Source organism: Podarcis pityusensis (genome assembly GCF_964106645.2).
Source record: "Podarcis pityusensis genome assembly, chromosome: Z".
NCBI classification, from domain to species: Eukaryota; Metazoa; Chordata; class Lepidosauria; order Squamata; family Lacertidae; genus Podarcis; species Podarcis pityusensis.
The window spans coordinates 40,536,224-40,559,088 of NC_138044.1; the positions used below are offsets into that span (position 1 = coordinate 40,536,224).

At 45.4% G+C, this 22,865-nt stretch overlaps 1 protein-coding gene across 1 annotated transcript in view; it reads right to left on the reverse strand.

The window, feature by feature from the left end:
* COMMD5 (COMM domain containing 5) overlaps positions 1 to 19,163 on the reverse strand; it is a 30,669-nt gene extending 11,506 nt beyond the window's left edge. Inside the window, exons 1-4 of the mRNA XM_080991161.1 lie at positions 18,916 to 19,163; positions 5,290 to 5,450; positions 4,052 to 4,080; positions 329 to 379 (exon numbers count right to left, since the gene is read on the reverse strand). Of these exons, the coding sequence (XP_080847287.1) occupies positions 329 to 379; positions 4,052 to 4,080; positions 5,290 to 5,450; positions 18,916 to 19,081 (407 nt within the window). The 5' untranslated portion in view covers positions 19,082 to 19,163. The remainder of the gene's footprint in view (positions 1 to 328; positions 380 to 4,051; positions 4,081 to 5,289; positions 5,451 to 18,915) is intronic.
* Positions 19,164 to 22,865: the final 3,702 nt, after the last annotated feature.

Below are 22,865 nucleotides of genomic sequence, written 5' to 3' on the forward strand. Positions count from 1 at the left end.
TGAACTGGGAAAACTGGAGTATGACTTCAGTGAATAATCTAAAGAGTAAGGTATACTGCCATGACTAAGGAACATGGGCCAGTATCAGTGTCTGGGATATTAAGGGGATCCTCTTGGTACGTCCACCACCCACAAGAGAGGGCATTCTCTGTGGTAACCCCCTAATTCCCCCTCCTTAATTAGGGGGAACCAATAAACTTTCTGATAAATGGCTTGTTCAGAAATATATTAAATGAAAGAATAAGACCTTGTGGAGAGAAATATAGGTTAGGGAATGATGCAAATCTCAAGAAAGGGAAAGGGAAAAACTGAAAATCTGCAAACTTACCTGTTTCCAAAGACTACAGTGGCGAAGTCCACAATGAAATCTTCTGGAATCCTTAAAATAAAAGAGCAAATTGAGGCAAACGGCACACGAACCCCATTATGAAGTATGTCCTTCTCCCAATTATTAAAGGAAGAAAAGATAGTAGCTTACTGGATGTGGAATTGCATTTTAGGAAGTCCCCCATAAGGAAAGCCAGCGCAACAACCTTGTGGTCAAACTATACAGAATCAAGTTTTTAAAGAGAGATTTTGGTTACTGATATGTATTTCAGCCTAAGGGTCTTGGACAGCTGATTTTGTTATCACAAATGCTTCTCCGATGTTTTAATCCTCTAATGTTCAATTTCTGTTTTGAATTCTGTATATTGTATTTTGTAAGTTGGTTTGGGCCCCAGGTGGTGAAAAGTGGGGTATAGATTTTTTTAAAAAGATGAGTAAATGGAACAGGGAAGTTTCCCTAGCTGAGTGAAAACCTCACCCAGAACTTCAGGGTAGGAGAGGAGGCGAGAGGTGAAGGGGTTGGGGAGCCAACAGTTCACCAACGTAGCTGGTGATGGAGGCAGGAAGAAGAGTCTGTGGCTCAGTCTCCACTATACGTTTAAAGTGGTATCACACCAATTTAAACAGCCATAGTTTCCCCCAACGCGGGTGGCGCTGTGGGTTAAACCACAGAGCCTAGGACTTGCCAATCAGAAGGTCGGCGGTTCGAATCCCCGCGACGGGGTGAGCTCCCGTTGCTCGGTCCCTGCTCCTGCCAACCTAGCAGTTCGAAAGCACGTCAAAGTGCAAGTAGATAAATAGGTACTGCTCCGGCGGGAAGGTAAACAGCATTTCTGTGCGCTGCTCTGGTTCTCCAGAAGCGTCTTAGTCATGCTGGTGACATCACCCAGAAGCTGTACGCCGGCTCCCTCGGCCAGTAAAGCGAGATGAGCGCCACAACCCCAGAGTTGGTTACGACTGGACCTAATGGTCAGGGGTCCCTTTACCCTTTACCTTAGTTTACCCCAAAGAATCCTGGGAACTGGCATTTAGGAAACCCCTATCCTGCACAAAGAGCTACAACTTCCAGAGTGGTTTAACAATCAATCCCTCTTGCCAAGGAACAAGTAGCCCTAGGCAAGTTAAGGGGTGGGTGTGTCTCTGAACAACATTCAGCACCCTTAACAAACTACAGTATCCAGGATTCTTTGGGGGAAAGCCATGGTTGTTTAAAGTGGTATGACACAGCATTAATGCAACAGTGCTGATGCATTTTTAAACCCCAGCCAAATCTTTGCCAGCAGGTCTCTCTCATTTTCTCTCTCTTGCTATGTCCAATGACAGGATGTTTCAAATGCAGCCTCTGCAGCACTTTAGTGCTTATGCAAAACCTTTGCTCTACACCACCCGGCAGAGATTTTGACTAAGTCCACGTAACAAATGGCATATTTTGCTTGCTAATTAGAACAAGCGATCACACCCAGACAATACAGGCGGATTCTGCTTGTTATATCACCGTCCTTTGAAAACAGAAGGAAATGTTTTAAAAGTAGGACAGGGCGTCTCATTCAGAAATACCAACTGTCTTGCTATTAACAACAACAATAAAAAGTTTGTGTGTGTGTGTGTGAGGGAAGGTATTAGTGGGTAATTACATGCATGCGAGAAAGATATAATTTAGGAGAACTGATAGAGGCCCATCTCTTCTATATAACATGCACTCAGCAACACATAAAAAAAAAAGGACATGTTATACAACATCAGGGTGATTCTCCTGGCTTCCAGTGAGCTCATTAGTAAACTATTACATGCAAAATTCCATCTGAGTGGGATGACAGGGCAATGCTTCTCTCCTAAGCACCAATAATCTCTTTTGTGATAGTTGGGGGTGGGGAGAAGAAGCTGCCAGCCATATTTCATCAGCTGATTTGTAATATTAACAGGCTAATGAATTAGCCTGCCTGAAAACTGAGATGAAGCAGAGACCAAGCCCACTTCTACACTATACAGCCAAAGCGTTACGATACCATTTTAACCGGGCATGGCTTCACCCAAAGCATCGTGGGAACTGTAGTAGTTCGTTAAGGATGCTGCTAGGATGCCCCTATTTCCCTCGCACAGCTAAACTTCAGAGACTTCCCTGGGATAAGGGATTATTAAAGCACTCTGGGAATTGTGGCTATGTGAGGGGAATGTGTGTATGTGTGTGTGTGTGTGGGAGGGGTGTTTCCTGACCCTCTGTGCCCTTAGAGCAAACTACAGTTACCAGGATGCTTGTTTAAAATGATACCATAGTGATTTAAGTTTACATAGTAAATGGGGCCCCACGCTTAAAGTTTTATTTATTTATTGTATTTTATATACTGCCTTTAGGGACGTGGGTGGTGTCGTGGGTTAAACCACAGAGCCTAGGACTTGCTGATCAGAAGGTCGGCGGTCCAAATCCCTGCGACGGAGTGAGCTCCCGTTGCTCGGTCCCTGCTCCTGCCCACCTAGCAGTTCGAAAGCACGTCAAAGTGCAAGTAGATAAATAGGTACCGCTCCGGCGGGAAGGTAAATGGCATTTCCATGTGCTGCTCTGGTTCACCAGAAGCAGCTTAGTCATGCTGGCCACATGACCCAGAAGCTGTCTGCGGACAAACACCGGCTCCATCGGCCTATAGAGCGGCCCTGTGAGGTGGGTTAGGTGAAGAGATGCTAAGTGGCCGAAGGTCACCCAGGGAGCTTCATGGCTGAGTGGGGATTCAAACCCTGCACCCCCAGGTCCTACTCTTGACCACTGCGCTTTGTGTTTCAGCTGGTTGGAGTAAGCCTAGCAGCCTACAACTGAAACCTGAAATCTGTCAAGTTCTTCGACTCCAGAACCACTTTCTGTGTGTGCTGCTCTCTCCCTCTTACTCTGTGTGTACTGTGGCCTAACAAAATGTCTTCCTTAGCTCCCGCTAACACTGAGTGATCAACTGTTTGTGTAATTTTAAGAAAACCTGCCCCATTTCCAAGACCTCACTATTCTCTCTTTGCAGAGGGCAGTGGAGCATAAAAGCCTTATGCTCCCTCCATGTGCTCTGGAATGTAGGTGCTGCCTGTTGACATCACACACACTTGACTAGCCCCGCTCAAGATATCCATGTGTTGAGAATGGGCACCCGTAGTTTAGGTTCCCATGAGCTGACTCCAAAATGCTTTGAAACCCATGCCTCAAGGATGCTGGAGGCGGGGCCAACAGGGCATCCCCCAACCACTGCTCCCATCAACATGTGGAGCCTCGCTTCATCCAAGTAACACATGAAGGGGCTCTATGGCAGGGGTGAGGAGCTTGAAGCCTGCGGGTATAATGTGGCCCTCCAAGCCTCTCCATCTGCCCCCCGGGAGTCTTTCCAGGTCACTGTCCCTGAGCTGTGCCACTCTCAGGTATGCATTCCAAGCTGGAAAGTATTTCTCAACCATGATAATGCTTCTTGCTTTCCTGGTGGGAGAGAGGGAGGTGGAAGTATTTGTGTGTGCCACATGGAGAAAGAGAGAGCAGAAATTCAGTCTACCGTACAAAAGGTACGAGTCACACCTGTTGCTCCCAACTACTTTTGCATCTGGTATCACCCACCACGGGGATGCAGTCCTCCTCCCCCCAGAAGTCTAGTTCTTCTTGGGCTGGGGAAAAAAGTTTCCCACCCCTTGCTTTTCAGAAACCACTTATGCATCAGGTTTGACACAAGCAACTGGCAGATTGACCAAAAAACAGGCATACCTGAGCTCCTGTAGGTCTTCTTTAAAAACCTGCAAAACGAAAAGACAAGGAGAGTTCAAGGAGAGTTTCTGCAAGAACAAGGGTGGGTGCCCCTCAGACGTCTGGGAAACTGGAAAGGGATCCAGAAGACAGTGAAACCGCTCCCCCCCCCGGCAACTGATGCATCTAAACCTCAGGGTGAGAGTATGCCAAGTCTGGGTGACCCAAGATAGGCAGCTTTCATGAGTGGCTGACACCACACACCCGACCAGTTGAAACCGTTCCCGGGGTGTGGCCTCTGTTGCATGCTGACAGCGTCTAGGAGCCAGAGGTCAGAGCTGAGTGCAGGGTGGGGAGCAAGGGTGGACAAACTGCCCAGAAAAAGGAGTACGTGTCCCCTGCCAGAGCTAGCTCAGTACTGTCTACACTGACGGGCAGCAGCTCTCTAGGATTTTAGGCAGAATAATTCCCCTGCCCTAACCTGGGAAATGGGACACGGTGTGTGTGTGTGTGTGTGTGTGTGTGTGTGTGCTGTGAGTTAAACCACAGAGCCTAGGACTTGCCGATCAGAAGGTCGGCGGTTTGATTCCCCACGACGGAGTGAGCTCCCGTTGCTGGGTCCCTGCTCCTGCCCACCTAGCAGTTCGAAAGCATGTCAAAGTGCAAGTAGATAAATAGGTACCACTCCAGCGGGAAGGTAAACGGCGTTTCCGTGCGCTGCTCTGGTTCGCCAGAAGCGGCTTAGTCATGCTGGCCACATGACCCGGAAGCTGTACGCCGGCTCCCTCGGCCAATAAAGCGAGATGAGCGCCGCAACCCCAGAGTCGGCCATGACTGGGCCTAATGGGAAATAGCAGTACAGTCATACCTCTGGTTACGTCCACTTCATGTTCTTTCAGGATACGTCCCGCTGCGACCCGGAAGTACCGGAAACGGTTACTTCTGGGTTTCACTGCTCGCACATGCGCAGACACGCAAAATGGCACGTGCAGAAGTGGCGAATCGTGACCCGCACAGACGCGGGCTGCGTTCTGCTCATGTTGCGAACGGGGCTCTGGAATGGATCCTGTTCGCAACCAGGGGTACCACTGTAATTGAACCTCAGACCTCCTACACGCGAAGCAATTGCTTTACGACTGAGCTAAAACATCTGGAGGGTCACAGGTTCCCCATCCCTTTTTTGGAGCTACCATCTTGCTCATCTCACAGTTTAGCACATACATAGTTTTTATTGAGGAATGTGTATGCCTTCTACTCACTTCTTGCTTCAGAGACGATGTGGGCAGCCTCAAGGCCTCTCGCAGGAGAGTATACATTCCAGAGATGAGGACAGCAAGCTGTTCATCTGATAGTTTTGCATTCTCGGCAATCACTTTTACCAGTTCTTTGCAGTCTTTTCCTTCTAAGGCGCTGACAGTGACTGTTTGGCAAAATAACGATAAAGGTTAAGTTATCAACTTTGGCAGAGTCCCGCAAGTACAAGCAAATAATTTCACCATGATCAAAAGCCCCTGGGAAAAGACTAGCGACTTTGTTTTTGTTTTTTTTGTAAATAATTTTTATTTAAGTTTTGAACAACAAAGGAAGAAAAGAAAAACATACACAATACACATCTCAAAAAAAGAAGAAAAAAAGACAACAAGAACACGCAGAAAAGAACACAATTCAACAATAAAAAACAAAAAACATAACAATTAAAAACAATATCTCTTTTCCATTTCCGTTTTTTTAGTTTACTTATTTTCTGGACTTCCTCATACCTCCCTCTTTTGTATTCCAATCCAAATTGTTTGTCCAGCTATTTCTTTTCAACTTTTTTAATCCCAATCTTTAACTTTAATATAATATTGTAATATATATCTTCAATTTCTTTAAACCCGATCTTTAATCTTAATATAATATAACATTAAAATTTTCCCTCTTAGTTGTCAGATTTCCATTTCTTTAAACATTTTTAATCCTAATCTTAATCTTATTCTATCATTAACTTTAACCTGTACAGCTGGAAACCGCTTATTTTCAGTCCAACATCACTCTAACATTCTTTAATTTTACAATGTTTCTGAAGATAGTCTTTGAATTTCTTCCAATCTTCCTCCACCGACTCTTCTCCCTGGTCCCGGATTCTACCAGTCATTTCCGCCAGTTCCATACAGTCCATAAGTTTCATCTGCCATTCCTCCAGTGTGGGAAGTTCTTGTGTCTTCCAATATTTTGTGATGAGTATTCTTGCTGCTGTTGTTGCATACATAAAGAAAGTTCTATCCTTTTTTAACACCATTTGGCCGACTATGCCCAGGAGAAAGGCCTTTGGTTTCTTAGGGAAGGTATATTTGAATACCTTTTTTAATTCATTATATATCATTTCCCAGAAAACCTTAATCTTTGGGCACGTCCACCAAAGGTGAAAAAATATACCTTCAGTTTCTTTACATTTCCAACATTTGTTATCGGGCAGGTGATAAATTTTTGCAAGCTTGACTGGGGTTATGTACCACCTGTACATCATTTTCATAATATTCTCTCTTAAGGCATTACATGCTGTAAATTTCATACCCGTGGTCCACAACTGTTCCCAGTCAGCAAACATAATGTTATGTCCAATGTCCTGTGCCCATTTAATCATAGCCGATTTTACCGTTTCATCCTGAGTATTCCATTTCAGCAGCAAGTTATACATTCTTGACAAATTCTTAGTTTTGGGTTCTAACAGTTCTGTTTCTAATTTTGATCTTTCCACCTGGAAGCCAATTTTCCTGTCCAATTTAAATGCCTCCATTATCTGATAATAATGAAGCCAGTCTCGCACTTTGTTTTTTAGTTTTTCAAAACTCTGCAATTTCAGTCTATCTCCATCTAAGACTAGCGACTTTGCAACAGCAGCAGCATCTAGGGATCTGACACCATCTAGTCGTGCTTTAAAGGGGGAGGTTTGTGCACAAAACAGGGGAGGGAAATTTAAATGGGAAAGAACAGCATACAAACTTCAGAAGAGCCCTTTTGAATCTGGCCAATGGCCAATCTAGTCCAGCATCCTGTTCTCACAGTGGCCATCACCAGATGCCTGCCAACTGGACCTGAGCAGAACACCACTCTCCCACTTGTCACTCTCAGCAAACTGACATTCAGAGGCAAACTACCTTGAACAGTGGAGGCAGAACATAACCATGTGGTTTAGCTGTAAATAACTTTCGGAAGAGTCTCATTCAGTGTTTTTTTTCTTTAAAAAATGTTTAGGGATACAGTGGTACCTCGGGTTAAGAACTTAATTCATTCTGGAGGTCTGTCCTTAACCTGAAACTGTTCTTAACCTGAAGCACCACTTTAGCTAATGGGGCCTCCCGCTGCCACCACGCTGCTGCAGCGTGATTTCTGTTCTCATCCTGAAGCAAAGTTCTTAACCCAAGGTACTATTTCTGTGCTAGCGGAGTCTGTAACCTGAAGTGTATGTAACCTGAAGCGTATGTAACCCAAGGTACAACTGTACTCTAATTTTGACTCAAGAAAATCACCATTTTATAGTCATACCTTGGGTTACAGACGCTTCAGGTTATGTTTTTTCAGGTTGCAGACCGCCAAAACCTGGAAGTATCGGAATGGGTTACTTCGGGGTTTCAGCGGTCGTGCATGCGCAGAAGCTCTAAATCACGCTTTGTGCATGCGCAGACATGCTGAATCGCAACCTGTGCATGCACAGATGCGCCGCTGCGGGTTGCGAACGTGCATCCTGCACGGATCATGTTCGCAACCCAAGCGTCCACTGTATAGTTCAAATCGGGGAAAATAAATACAGCAAATGGACAAAAGTAAAAAGATTCACAAAATGTTTAGGGGCATGTGTACCCCTGTGTCTCCCCAGGAAAAAAAAGCACTGGTCCCATTTATTCCCACTACTGTGGATAACTGCTCCCTCTAACAGCAAATGCAGCTGCTGAGTGTCAACAGGATTAAAACCCAAACCTGGAAACTGAGAAACAAGAGAGGTATCCGTATACTAAGCGAAACACCAAGGTTTGCAAAGTACAAAAGAAAAAGGGTGAAAAATCCTAAACACACTTCAGTGAGGGGGCAACCATTTTACACCCCCAAACCCCACCCCAAAAAATTCAGCCTAATGAGGAATGAGCATACTTTATGACCACAGAATGTTAGGGGTGTACAGGGGCAGGGAATGGAATCAGTGTTCGAAATTAGCCAGGCGCCAGGCACCTTTTGTACCTGACTTTTGACCACTTGCGACCAAGTGAAGATTCCGGGGCGCCAGTATGGCACCTGACAGCTCCACCACCTAGAGGTGCATGCCTGGGAATCATTGGATCTGGACTGTTTTCACACACTAATACTCGATACTGCAGAATTCTATGTTATATTTTATTTACACCAGTGGTTTCAACCAGTGTGCTGTGAACCCCTTGAAGGATGGTCATGGGTGACGCAAGCAACACTGGCCTCTGTCCCTCTTTCCCATCCTCCCTCCTCTGATGCCCTTTTGCATCTCTGCCCCCCCCCCCCCGTAGCTTGCACAGCTGTTTGTTCCAGCAGCCCTGGCTACAAGCTCCCAAGGTGAATGGTGCCTCCGGGGCTGGCCAGGGGGTGCTGGTTGCCAGGAGATGAGCAAGCAAGCAAGTGGATAAGAGAGCCCAGCCAGCTACTCCTCCAGCCCTTGCTGTTGGGAATGGACAGACAAGTGGGAGACCAGGCAGGCAGGCACTGCATTGGCTTTTCTTGTGCTTGCTGTGTGCAAGGCCTGCCTGGGAGCTGAGTGCCTGGTGCTGAAGGGGAGACAGTCTGTCTTGGCAGTGCCTGCTGCTGCCACTGCTGCCTCCCGAGGTAAGGTGCTGGCCTCATGTTCACCTTTGCCCACTCTCCATTAGGCCACTAAGGCTGGGGGCATCCTCTGCCAGGCCCCTGTGGGCAGTGTGAGGAGGCACCTTTCTTTGGGGCTGGGTGGGGGGTAGCTCAAGAACCAGGGGCAACAGCAGCGGCTACCTACCCAGAGGACTCCCAAGGAGAGGGGAGGGGAGGCTGGGGTAACTCTACAAGGGAGGGTGAGAGGCTGCCAGCTCTGCAGGCAAGGGGTGACATAACTAGGCTCCTGAGCCCCACAGGTGTAAGGCAGGAAGAATGCAGTTGGTCAAGGGAGCCACGGATTCAAAAGGGTTGAAAACCTCTGCTTTACACAATCAGAATGAATTTCTGCAGCCAAAATGCTTTTTCTGTGCAGCCTGGGCAGTATACAATATGCAGTATACAATAAAAAGAAAAACAACAACCCAATAGCCCCCCCCCCCCAACAAAAACAGCAACACATTTTAAAAGGGCATACTATGTAAATTGATCAACCAAAGGCCTGGTTAAAAAGGAACACTTTTGCCGGGCGCCTAAAGGTGTATAATGAAGGTGCCAGGTGAACTTCCGTGGGGAGAGCATTCCACAGACGGGGAGCCACTGCAGAGAAGGCCCCTTACCGTGTTGCCACCCTCTGGACTTCATGTGGAGGAGGCACACAAAGGAGGGTCTCAGAAGACGATATCAGGGTGTGGGTATAGGATTGAGTCTTGCGGAACCCCACAATGAAGGTCCACAAGGCTGAAAAGCATTCCCCAAGTAATTAATTCTTCTGTGGTGAACATTTGAGCAAGCACTCCCCCTTATGGTAAAAAACGGAACTAGAATTGCAACAATAATTTTAAGACTACTATTTTTAAGCACGTCAAAGTGCAAGTAGATACCACTCCGGCGGGAAGATAAACAGCGTTTCCGTCCGCTGCTCTGGTTCGCCAGAAGCAGTTTAGTCATGCTGGCCACATGACCCAGAAACTGTACGCCGGCTTCCTCGGCCAATAAAGCAAGATGAGCGCCGCAACCCCAGAGTCGCCCTTCACCTTTTTTATTTTTCGCACTATTTTGTGGCATTTACACAGGCCTAGTAAAGGGACTGTCCTAATACGGATTTTAGAATTCTTCTAAAGTGTGAACATAGTAACTTTTATTCTTGGTGTGACAAAATAAACGTGTGGCTATAGCTCTGTCTTTCACTATGTGAAGTACGGATATAGCCAGGATTTTTTGGGGGGGGGGGGCAGCCAAAGTTCATGAATTTTTTTTAGGATGTCAATGTTGTTGAGCTTGGAGATCGCAGAGAAAAATACCTGTGAAGAGGACATTACAGATGGCATTATTATATAGTTTCATTATCTTTTATATTTATATATTTAATTGCACCTTTTCCCCTGAGGGAACTCAAGCATAGAAAAAGCTATCATTAAAAAGCAATGAAATATTAATAGAATAAAAACTATATACATATGTAAAATCTGTTTTGTATTTTGATCCTGCAACACCCTGGCCACCAAATTCTGCACCAGTTGAAGTTTCCAAACCGTCCTCAGAGACAGAACAGTCTCGGGTGAAGAAAGGACCTCCATAACGAATTAAATTCTTAACCCAAGGTACCACTGTAATTACCAGTAATTCTTCCATGGTGAACATTTGTGGAATCACTCCCCCTTATGGTAAAAAATGGAACTAGAATTGCAACAATAATTTTAAGACTCAACTATTTTTAAGCACATCAATGTACAGTGGTACCTCGAGTTACAGACGCTTCAGGTTACAGACACTTCAGGTTACAGACTCTGCTAACCCAGAAATAGTACCTCGGGTTAAGAACTTTGCTTCAGGAAATCGCATTCCGGAGCCCCTTTTGCAAGCGGAGCAGAATGCAACCCACATCTGTGCGTCTTTGGGTCGCGATTCACCGCTTCTGTGCATGCGCATGATGTCATTTTGATCATCTGCGCATGCACGAATGGCAAAACCCGGAAGTAACCTGTTCCGGTACTTCCGTGTCAGCTCAGGACGCAACCTAAAAAGATTTAACCCGAAGTGTCTTTAACCTGAGGTATGACTGTAATTAATTCTTCCATGGTGAACATTTGTGCAAGCACTCCCCCTTATGGTAAAAAATGGAACTAGAATTGCAACAATAATTTTAAGACTTTACTATTTTTAAGCACATCGAAGTACTAGTAGATAAATAAGTACCGCTCCGGCGAGAAGGTAAACGGCGTTTCCGTGCACTGCTCTGGTTCGCCAGAAGCGGCTTAGTTATGCTGGCCACATGACACGGAAAAACTGTCTGCGGTCAAACATCAGCTCCCTTGGCCAGTAAAGCGAGATGAGCGCCACAACCCCAGAGACGTCTGCAACTGCACTTAACTGTCAGGGGTCCTTTACATTTTTTATTTTTCACACTATTTCATGGCATTTACACAGGCCGAGTAAAGGGACTGTCCGAATACGGATTTTAGAATTCTTCTGAAAGTGTTAACCTTTATTCTTAGTGTGACAAAATAAACATGTGGCTATAGCTCTGTCTTTCACTTTCCTGGGTATAGCCAGGATTTTTTTTGGGTGGGGGCAGCCAAAGTTCCTGAATTTTTTTTAGGATGTCTATGTTGTTGAACTTGGAGATCACAGGGAAAAATTACAGGGGGCATTATTATATAGTTTAATTATCTTTTATATTTATATAAATTGCACCTTTTCCCCGATGGAACTCAAGCACAGAAAAAGCTATCATTAAAAAGCAATGAAATATTAATAGAATTAAAACTATATACATATGTAAAATCTGTTTTGTATTTTGGTCCTGGGACAACCTGGCCACCAAATTTTGCACCAGTTGAAGTTTCCAAGCCGTCTTCAGAGGCAGCCTCACCTCTGACACATTGCAGTAATCTAACCGAGAGGTTACCAGAGCATAGACAACAGTAGTTAAGCTATCCCTGTCCAGACAGGGGCGTAGCTGGGCCACCAGCCCAAGCTGATGGAAGGCGCTCTGGGCCACTGAGGCCACCTGAGCCTTGAGCGACAGCAAAGGATCCAGGAGGCCCCCCAAGCTGTGAATCTGCTTCTTCAGGGGAAGTGTAACCCCATCAAGAGCAGGCGACCTCCCACCCATCAAGTCTAGGGAACCACCCACTAAAAGTGCCCCAGTCTTATCAGGATTGAGCTTCAGTTTGTTGGCTCTCATCCAGTCCATTACTGAGGCAAGACACTGGTCCAGCACTTCCACTGTCTCACCTGCAGATGTAAAGGAGAACTAGAGCTGAGTGTCATCAGCATACTGCTGACAACGTACTCCAAACCTCCGGATAACTCTACCCAGTGATTTCATGTAGAGGTTAAGCAACATGGGGGACAGGACTGAGCCCTGCGGAACCCCACATTGAAGGTTCCATGGGGCTGAAAAGCATTCCCCAAGTAATTAATTTTTCCGTGGAGAACATTTGTGCAAGCACTCCCTCTTATGGTAAAAAATGGAACTAGAATTGCAACAATAATTTTAAGACCCAACTATTTTTAAGCACATCAAAGTACAGTGGTACCTCGGATTACAGGCGCTTCAGGTTACAGACACTTCTGATTACAGACTCCGCTAACCCAGAAATAGTACCTCAGGTTAAGAACTTTGCTTCAGGATGAGAACAGAAATCGCGTGGTGGTGGCGGGCGGCACCGGGAGGACCCATTAGCTAAAGTGGTGCCTCAGGTTAAGAACACTTTCAGGTTAAGAATGGACCTCCAGAACGGATTGCATTCTTAACCTCAGATACCACTGTACTAGCAGATAAATAAATACCACTCCGGAAGGAAGGTAAACGGTGTTCCCGTGCGCTGCTCTGGTTTTAGCCAGAAGCGGCTTAGTCATGCTGGCCACATGACCCAGAAATACTGTCTGTGGACAAACGCCGGCTTCCTCGGCCCATAGAGCGAGATGAGCGCTGCAACCCCAGAGTCGTTCGCGACTGGACTTAACTGTCAGGGGTCCTATACCTTTTTTATTTTTCACACTATTTCATGGCATTTACAGAGGCCGAGTAAAGGGACTGTCCAAATACAGATTTTAGAATTCTTCAATAGTGTTAACCTATATTCTTGGTGTGACAAAATAAATGTGTGGCTATTAGCTCTGTCTTTCACTTTCCTGGGTATAGCCAGGATTTTTTTTGGGGGGGGGAGCCAAGTTGCTGAATTTTTCTTAGGATATCAAAGTTGTTGAGCTTGGAGAAAATACCTGTGAAGAGGACATTAAAAGGTAAAGGTAAAGGTACCCCTGCCCGTACGGGCCAGTCTTGACAGACTGTAGGGTTGTGCGCCCATCTCACTCAAGAGGCCGGGGGCCAGCGCTGTCCGGAGACACTTCCGGGTCACGTGGCCAGCGTGACAAGCTGCACCTGGCGAGCCAGCGCAGCACATGGAAACGCCATTTACCTTCCCGCTAGTAAGCGGTCCCTATTTATCTACTTGCACCCAAGGGTGCTTTCGAACTGCTAGGTTGGCAGGCGCTGGGGCCGAGCAATGGGAGCGCACCCCGCCGCAGGGATTCGAACCGACGACCTTTCAATCGGCAAGCCCTAGGCGCTGAGGCTTTTACCCACAGCGCCACCCGCGTCCCCTGAAGAGGACATTACACTTGGCTTTATTATATAGTTTCATTATCTTTTATATTTATATATTTAATTGCACCTTTTCCCCTGAGGGAACTCAAGCACAGAAAAAGCTATCATTAAGAAGCAATGAAATATTTATAGAATTAAAACGATATACATATGTAAAATCTGTTTGTATTTTGGTCCTGGAACAACCTGGCCACCAAATTCTGCACCAATTGAAGTTTCCAAACCGTATTCAGAGGCAGCTTCACCTCTGACACATCGCAGTAATCTAACCGAGAGGTTACCAGAGCATAGACAACAATAGTTAGGCTATCCCTGTCCAGATAGGGGCGTAGCTGGGCCACCAGCCCAAGCTGATGGAAGGCGCTCTGGGCCACTGAGGCCACAAGTGCCTCGAGCGACAGCAAAGGATCCAGGAGGCCCCCCAAGCTGTGAACCTGCTCCTTCAGGGGAAGTGTAACCCCATCATGAGCAGGCGATCTCCCACCCATCTGGTCTAGGGAACCACCCACTAACTGTGCCTCAGTCTTATTGGGATTGAGCTTCAGTTTGTTGGCTCTCATCCAGTCCATTACTGAGGCAAGACACTGGTCCAGCACTTCCACTGTCTCACCTGCAGATGTAAAGAAGAAATAGAGCTGAGTGACATCAGCATACTGCTGACAACGTACTCCAAACCTCCAGATAACCCCACCCAGTGGTTTCATGTAGATGTTAGAGAACTTGGGGGATAGGATTGAGCCCTGCGGAACCCCACATTGAAGGTTCCACAGGGCTGAAAAGTATTCCCCAAGTACAGTGGTACCTCTGGTTACAGACACTTCAGGTTACAGACTCTGCTAACCCAGAAACAGTACCTCGGGTTAAGAACTTTGCTTCAGGATGAGAACAGAAATTGTGCAGCGGCGGTGCAGCAGCAGCGGGAGGCCCCATTAGCTAAAGTGGTACCTCAGGTTAAGAACAGTCTCGGGTTAAGAACGGACCTCCATAACAAATTAAATTCTTGACCCGAGGTACCACTGTAATTACCTGTAATTCTTCCGTGGGGAACATTTGTGCAAGCACTCCTCCTTAAGGTAAAAAATGGAACTAGAATTGCAACAATAATTTTAAGACGATTTTTAAGCACATCAAAATACAGTGGTACCTCGGATTACAGATGCTTAAGGTTACAGACACTTCTGATTACAGACTCCGCTAACCCAGAAATAGTACCTCGGGTTAAGAACTTTGCTTCAGAATGAGAACAGAAATCGCGTTCCGGAGCCCCTTTTGCAACCGGAGCAGACGGCAACCCACATCTGTGCGTCTCTGGGTCGCGATTCACCGCTTCTGTGCCTGTGTGTGATGTCATTCTGAGCATCTACACATGCGTGAATGGCAAAACCGGGAAGTAACCCGTTCCGGTACTTCCGTGTTACCGCGGGACGCAACCTGAAAAGATTTAACTGAAGAGCATTTAACCCGAGGTATGACTGTAATTAATTCTTCCACGGTAAACATTTGTGCAAGGACTCCCCCTTATGGTAAAAAATGGAACTAGAATTACAACAATAATTTTAAGACTCAACTATTTTTAAGCACATCGAAGTACTAGTAGATAAATAAGTATATGTGGACTGTCCCTGGATCAACTGACTTTTCTTCCTTAAATTCTCAAAGCTCTTAACTTGGCTTAAGACTGTCCTATTATCTAGCCAGATGTTTAACTGAGAATCAGTCACAGTCATTCCACTGAATATGAGAGGCACCTGTGTTTACGCTCATTATTCCAGGACTTCTAACAAGTTCCCACGCAACCCACAAGCCAATCCTAAAGAGACTATATCACACCACCACTGGAAAAAAACAACTTCAAATCAGGAACCAGCATAGTAACCAGGCAAGAAAGGATCTGCCAATTATGGTTCTCGCAGTTTCTCATTTTTCCAATCTTAAATGCAGTTCTCCACATTTTGCAGGAATTTGAATTAAAACAAAACTCATGAAAATGCATCAGTACTTTAGTGTGAAGTTTCCCTAATAAACACATTTTTACATGCAGTGTTGACTTAGGTACACATGTTGGCAAGTAACTTCCCCAAATGTAATGCAGTTTTGTATGTTATTTTTACCAATATATCCATTTTGATGCACACTTCTTCAATTGAAAGAAGTGCAACTCACTATTTTAATTACAAAGCAGATTTCATTTCATTTCATTTCATTTATTTATTTATTGAATGAATTTATATACCGCCCTATACCTGGGGGTCTCAGGGCAGTTCAAGGAATAAAATCAAGATATAAAACCGCAAAATATATAATAAAAAGAAAAACAACAACTCCATAGTGCCCCCCCCACAAAAACCCATTTTAAAAGGGCACAGTATGTAAATCAGATCAACCAAAGGACTAGTTTAAAAGGAACGTTTTTGCCTGGCGCTTAAAGGTGTATAATGAAGGCGCCAGGCAAATTTCCCTGGGGAGAGCATTCCATGGACAGGGAGCCACTGCAGAGAAGGCCCTGTTCTCATGTTGCCACCCTCCGGACCTCTCAAGGAGGAGGCACACGAAGGAGGACCTCAGAAGATGATCTCAGGGTCCGGGTAGGTTCAGATGGAAAGAGGCGGTCCTGAGCCATTTAAGGCTTTATAGGTCAAAACCAGCACTTTGAACTGGGCCCAGAAACTAAATGGTAGCCAGTGTAGTCGGACCAGGATCGGTGTAATATGCTCAAACTGTCTTGCTCTGATGAGCAACCTGACAGCTGAATTCTGCACCAGCTGAAATTTCCAAACTGTCCTCAGAGGCAGCTCCACGTATAACACATTGCAGTAATCTAACCTTGAGGTTATCACAGCATAGACAACAGTAGTTAGGCTGTCCCTGTCCAGATAGGGGCGTAGCTGGGCCACCAGCCAAAGCTGATGGAAGGCGCTCTGGGCCACTGAGGCCACAAGTGCCTCTAGCGACAGCAAAGGATCCAGGAGTGCCCCCAAGCTGTGAACCTGCTCCTTCAGGGGAAGTGTAACCCCATCAAGAGCAGGCGACCTCCCACCCATCAAGTCTAGGGAACCACCCACTAACAGTGTCCCAGTCTAATCTGGATTGAGCTTCAGTTTGTTGGCTCTCATCCAGTCCATTACTGAGGCAAGACACTGGTCCAGCACTTCCACTGTCTCACCTGCAGATGTAAAGGAGAACTAGAGCGGAGTGTCATCAGCATACTGCTGACAACGTACTCCAAGCCTCCAGATAACCCCACCCAGTGGTTTCACGTAGATGTTAAACAACATGGGGGATAGGATGGAGCCCTGCGGAACCCCACATTGAAGGTTCCACAGGGCTGAAAAGCATTCCTCAGGTAATTAATTTTTCCATGGTGAACATTTGTGCAAGCACTCCCCCTTATGGTACAAAATGGAACTAGAATTGCAACAATAATTTTAAGACTCAACTACAGTGGTACCTCAGGTTACAAACGCTTCAGGTTAAAGACTCCTCTAACCCAGAAATAGTGCTTCAGGTTAAGAACTTTGCTTCAGGATGAGAACAGAAATCGGGCTCCGGCGGCGCGGCAGCAGCAGGAGGCCCCATTAGCTAAAGTGGTTCTTCAGGTTAAGAACAGTTTCAGGTTAAGAATAAACCTCCAAAACGAATTTTGTTCTTAACCTCAGGTACCACTGTACTAGCAGATAAATGTGCTGCTCTGGTTTCGCCAGAAGCGGCTTAGTCATGCTGGCCACATGACCCGGAAAAATGTCTGGACATAGAGTGAGATGAGCGCCACAACCCCAGAGACGTCTGCAACTGCACTTAACTGTCAGGGGTCCTTTACCTTTTTTATTTTTCACACTATTTCATGGCATTTACACAGGCCTAGTAAAGGGACTGTCTGAATACGGATTTTAGAATTCTTCTAAAGTGTTAACCTTTATTCTTGGTGTGACAAAATAAACGTGTGGCTATAGCTCTGTCTTTCACTTTCCTGGGTATAGCCAGGATTTTTTTGGGGGGGGGGGCAGCCAAAGTTGCTGAATTTTTTTTAGGATATCAAAGTTGTTGAGCTTGGAGATCACAGGGAAAAATATCTATGAAGAGGTCATTACAGGGGGCATTATTATATAGTTTTATTATCTTTTATATTTATTTATAAAATTGCACCTTTTCCCCTGACAGAATTCAAGAACAGAAAAAGCTATCATTGAAAAGCAATGAAATATTAATAGAATTAAAACTATATACATATGTAAAATCTGTCTTGTATTTTGGTCCTGGAACAACCTGGCCACCAAATTCTGCACCAGTTGAAGTTTCCAAACCATCTTCAGAGGCAACTTCACCTCTAACACATTGCAGTAATCTAACTCTGAGGTTACCAGAGCATAGACAACCGCATCAAGAGCAGGCGATCTCCCACCCATCTGGTCTAGGGAACCACCCACTAACAGTGTCCCAGTCTAATCTGGATTGAGCTTCAGTTTGTTGGGTCTCATCCAGTCCATTACTGAGGCAAGACCCTGGTCCAGCACTTCCACTGTCTCACCTGCAGATGTAAAGGAGAAATAGCATACTGCTGACAACGTACTCCAATCCTCTGGATAACCCCACCCAGTGGTTTCATGTAGAGGTTAAACAACATGGGGGATAGGATTGAGCCCTGCAGAACCCCACATTGAAGGTTCCACAGGGCTGAAAAGCATTCCCCAAGTAACACCCTCTGGGAACAACCATCCAAGTAGGACTGGAACCACCGCAAAGCGGTGCCACCCACCCCCAGTTCAGAGTCACTCAAGAAGGATACCATGGTTGGTGGTATTGAAAGCTGCTGAGAGGTCAAGAGCAATTAACAGGGACATGTTTCCCTTGTCTCTCTCTCTCCACAAAGGTCATCATACAGGGTAACCAAAGCAGTTTCTGTGGCAAAAACAGGCCAAACCCTGTTCCAGGAAATCAATTTCTTCCAAAAGTGCCTGGATCTGGTGTGCGACCACTTGCTCCGGATCCTTGCCCAGGAAAGGGGGCTAAGCAACTGGCGGGCAGATTGCAACAAACGGAAACATGCAAGTAAAATTATACCACCCAGTTTATAAGAAGCGCAATAAACGGTTTTATTTATAAATAACAATATTTCCTGTGGCCATCACATTAACTAGTCAGTTTCACATCGCAACGTTGGACGCAATCCGCAAGAAACTTAAGCAGTTAAGATAGAAGCACAAAAGCAGTAACAGCAAGATGTCCTGCTGTCAAGAGCAACTGACGGGAGCGTGAGGAAAGGGCCACGCAGAGCCTACGACCAAGCTCACTTCAGGATCGCTGGAAGGAGGTTAAGCTAACCAGCGCCTAAGCAGGATAAGCTCTCAAAGGCAAGAACTCGTTCCCTGCGGGCACTGATTCCCACCCCTCTACCTGTCCTGCCGGCAAAGCGTTTGTTTACCTTTGAGGAGTTTGCGAAAGGTTTCCTTGTCCAGCTCCCGAACGCTCCTGGCCATCGCTTCCACCTCTGCGGGTATCCGAGCCCCCAGAAAGCTGACCCTGCTGAGGTTAGTCTCGAGTCCCGAGTGCTGGTAATGGGGTAACAGGGCCTTCGCAATCGCAGCCATGGCAGCAGGAGCCCCCTCCGCAAGGCTTTGCAAAAACGAAAAAAAAAAAAAATGCAGGCCCGGCTGTCAAGTCACGTGACTCTCCTCTTCCCGGGGAACGTTCTATTTCATTCGAGCGCCCCCTAATGGCCCAAAGTCCGAAATGAAGGATGGGAGAAAGCTTGTTTTCTCCAGTTCTGGAGCGCAGAATTCGAACCAATGGCAAGGCAGGAGATTCCGACGAAACATCAGGAATAACTTTCTGTCAGTGAGAGCTGTTTGACGGTGCAACAGACTCCCACGAGAGGAGGTGGCCTCTGCTTCCTTGTAGGTTGGATGGCCATCTGTCCTGGATGCTTTAGTTGAGATCCCTGCATTGCGCGGGGTTAGGCTACAGGACCTTTGGTGTCCCTTCCGACTTTATGATTCTGTGATTCTACGAATTTGTCTGTCTTCGGGAGGTAAAGGGTAAAAGCTCGCGCCCCGACAAAGAGCGTCCGTCTGCATACTTGTAAATCCATCGTTTGATAACTGCAACGGTAATAGCGTCCTGTGAGGCATGAATAGGACACTCCGCATATAATGCGCAGATATTACAGGCTTACCCAACCTGGTGCCCTCCAGATATTTTAAATTTGTTTGCATCAATTTGTTTAAAATGCTGCCAATTAATCACAGCCAGTTTTTGTCATTTTCTTTTAAAAAAAACCCCAAAAACCTAAGCATTGCTAAAAATAAAGTACCAATTCTTACATTATGGTGTGAGATAACGGTTACGTAATATTCAGGTGGAAAGGGTGCTTCTAGTGTGGTCCATTCAGCTAGCTGCTTGTTAGAGGAATCAAGAAATGTGTGAACCCGGACCCGTCTATGTATGTAAACAGTTATCAACATTAGCTCAAATTGAACAGTCACCATTCTAGGCACACGTAACAGTACTTTGCATCTGCACCTATGAATTGAATAAAGTTAGGACGACAAATGAGAATAGTAATCATCATTCATAATTATGTGATTTGGCTATAATGGCTAGGTTTGCAAATTATGTCCAGTCACAGCAACATACTTTTATAATGAATTGCTCTGCGCCATTAACTTTTATAGACAAGAAGTCAAGGAGGAAGAGGTAAAATCAGTTATGGTCCATTGGGCCCGGGACATTGGACATATATATATATATATATATATATATATATATATATATATGAATGAAAGGCTTTGGAGAGAAAACATAATGAAAATGCTGTACCGATGGTATCTGACCCCAGCCAAACTGGCCAAGATGTAGAAGAAAAGCTCTGACGTTTGCTGGAGATGCAAAAAAGCGGTTGCAAATGTGATGGGACTGTGTGAAGATAAGATCATTTTGGGACATAATATCCAATGAACTCAAAAGGATCTTTAAATTTTCTTTAAAAAAAACACCCTGAAGCCTTTTTGTTAGGCATTATGTCCATTGATATACAACCCTCCGCCCCAGAACCCTCCTTATGTACGCAACCACAGCGGCGAGGATTTTAATAGCAAAAAATTGGAAATGTGATGTAATCCCCGCAATAGCTGATTGGCAAACAAAGAAGATAGAATATTCAGAACTTGCAAGGATGACTGGGAGAATAAGGGGAAACTCTAACCAGAAATTTAGTAAAGATTGGATAATGTTCAAAGAATATCTTTAAAAGTACTGTAATAACACAAATCTCCTGACAGATTCGGATTGAATCTTGAAGTTCAAGGAAATTATAGAGTAAAATTCCCCCCACCCCGATAATTAACTGAGAAGAATAATAAATATGAAGTGCGTATACACTAGTAAGGTATAAAAAGCACAATGAGGTGAATCGGAAGTTAAAGGGTATGTAATGTCAGATGCGGTGTTCTATGTAAATTGTTTTGTAATAAGGAATCTTCTTAAAACAAACAAACAAAAACTTTTATAGATACAAACCACACTCATCTAATAATGTTATACGCCTGTACTTATTTATTTTTAACTTGCTGATAAAGCCTGCAGTCCAGATCCACTTAACTGCAAACAAGTTCATTTGAAAGATAGAGGTCTTACTTCTGAACAGGCATATATAGTGAAAGATAAATGTATATTTGTATGCACAGGTGAGCCGTAGCAGGAATTTACGCCAGCAACACAGGCTGTGTACACGTTATCGCTTACTGTGGCTCCAGTGCGCTCCCGCTGCTGTTGTTTAAAGTCTAATGCACACGGCATTAGCCACAATCCATAAGTATACTGTAGTTTATTTCAAAATACTCCTCTTTGATACGCTTTCCCTCAAACCAGCTTCCATCAGTTTTTAAGCTGCGATGTGTACCTTTGAGACCGGCTTTGCCAAACGCGATGGAAAAAGTTTCGTTGAATGGGAGTTTGATGCAGGAAAACGAATCCAGTAATGTACACGGGGTGAAGACATCCCCGCTCCCTCTTTGGTGTGCCCACTGGGGTTGCCTCCGGATGCAGGGTTGCCCTGTATTTAAATGTGAAATACGTGAAATATTTGAAATATTTAAATACGTCCTGTATTGATAGTTTTGTCCTGCATTTCAGGTCCCCTCTATGTCTCTCTTCGACAAGTTAGGGGCGCTCCCGAAACGCGTGTGTTTGAAAGGATGTGGGAAAGGACATGTCTTTAAGCTCTGGGTAGCCAGGGACAGGCAGATGTACAAATTCAGGTGTAAGTGTGCGCCCAGGTGTGCAGCGAGTTCCAGAAGGGCTGTCCTGCTGGGCTGCAAATAGGTCGTAACGGATTTCTTCAGCACCGGATGAAAATGCAAACGAAAATCGCCCCCGCTTCGCCCCGTATCATGCCAGAACAAAGGTTGCACCCCTAGTACAGCTTTGTTTAAAAACAAAACAAAAACCCCATATGAAAAGCAGTGTGTGGAGGGGAGGAAATCACCTTGCAACATTTTAAGTCGCTAACGAGCGTGTAGCTGTATTCATTCACTTATTTGTATATAGAATTATGTTCCTCTTTGTAGTAGCCTGGGCAATGGGGGAAATGTAAATCCTCCTCGGTTTATTTATTTATTATTCTCAACCTGTTTGCTCACAATCTAGACGACCCCAGATTCAGTTCCTGGGAATCTGCGGGTAGAACTGGGCGAGGCACTGCCATCCCCCTCCCCTCCCCACCCCACCCGCCCTTCAAAAATGGCGCCGAACGCCAAGGAAAGTGGTGAGGCGGGAGGCGCGCAAAGCAGGGGAGGCTGCTCTCGAGTAGACTCTGAGAAAGTTCTTCCTTCACCCTCTTCACGCCGCGCCTCTTGCAAAGTTTCTTGTTGTGTCTGGAGGCCGGTTGAATCAGGCACGACCCCTTTCTATTAGTAACCAATTTACCCGGGACTAGCCTGGTTCCCCCCGCACCCCGGTGCACTGTATACTGATGCTAAGCCGCCTGGACACCCGCTCCCTCAAGGCTTGCAATTTGCCTTTAACCTGTAATCGGGATGTATGGCATTTCTACATAACCTTGAAAATGCTTAAGAGTTTACAAAGCGACAAGTGGGGAAGGAAACTTAATTGCAATTTATCGGAAATGGACAGTAAAGGAATGCAAAATCTAACACGCAGTGTTTCTTGCACTTAAATGATAGTTGCAAGGACCTGCATCTGCTTAAAGTACATTGGAATGCAGGTTGCTAACCCTTCCATTCCCGGGGAACGTTCTATTACAAAAACTATTACAAAAACAGGTTGCCCATTTTGGGTCCAAAATGGGCAACCTATTGTCTCATTAGTTTTTTTAATTAAAATACGTAGTTAATTAAAATACATAGCATTCTAGTT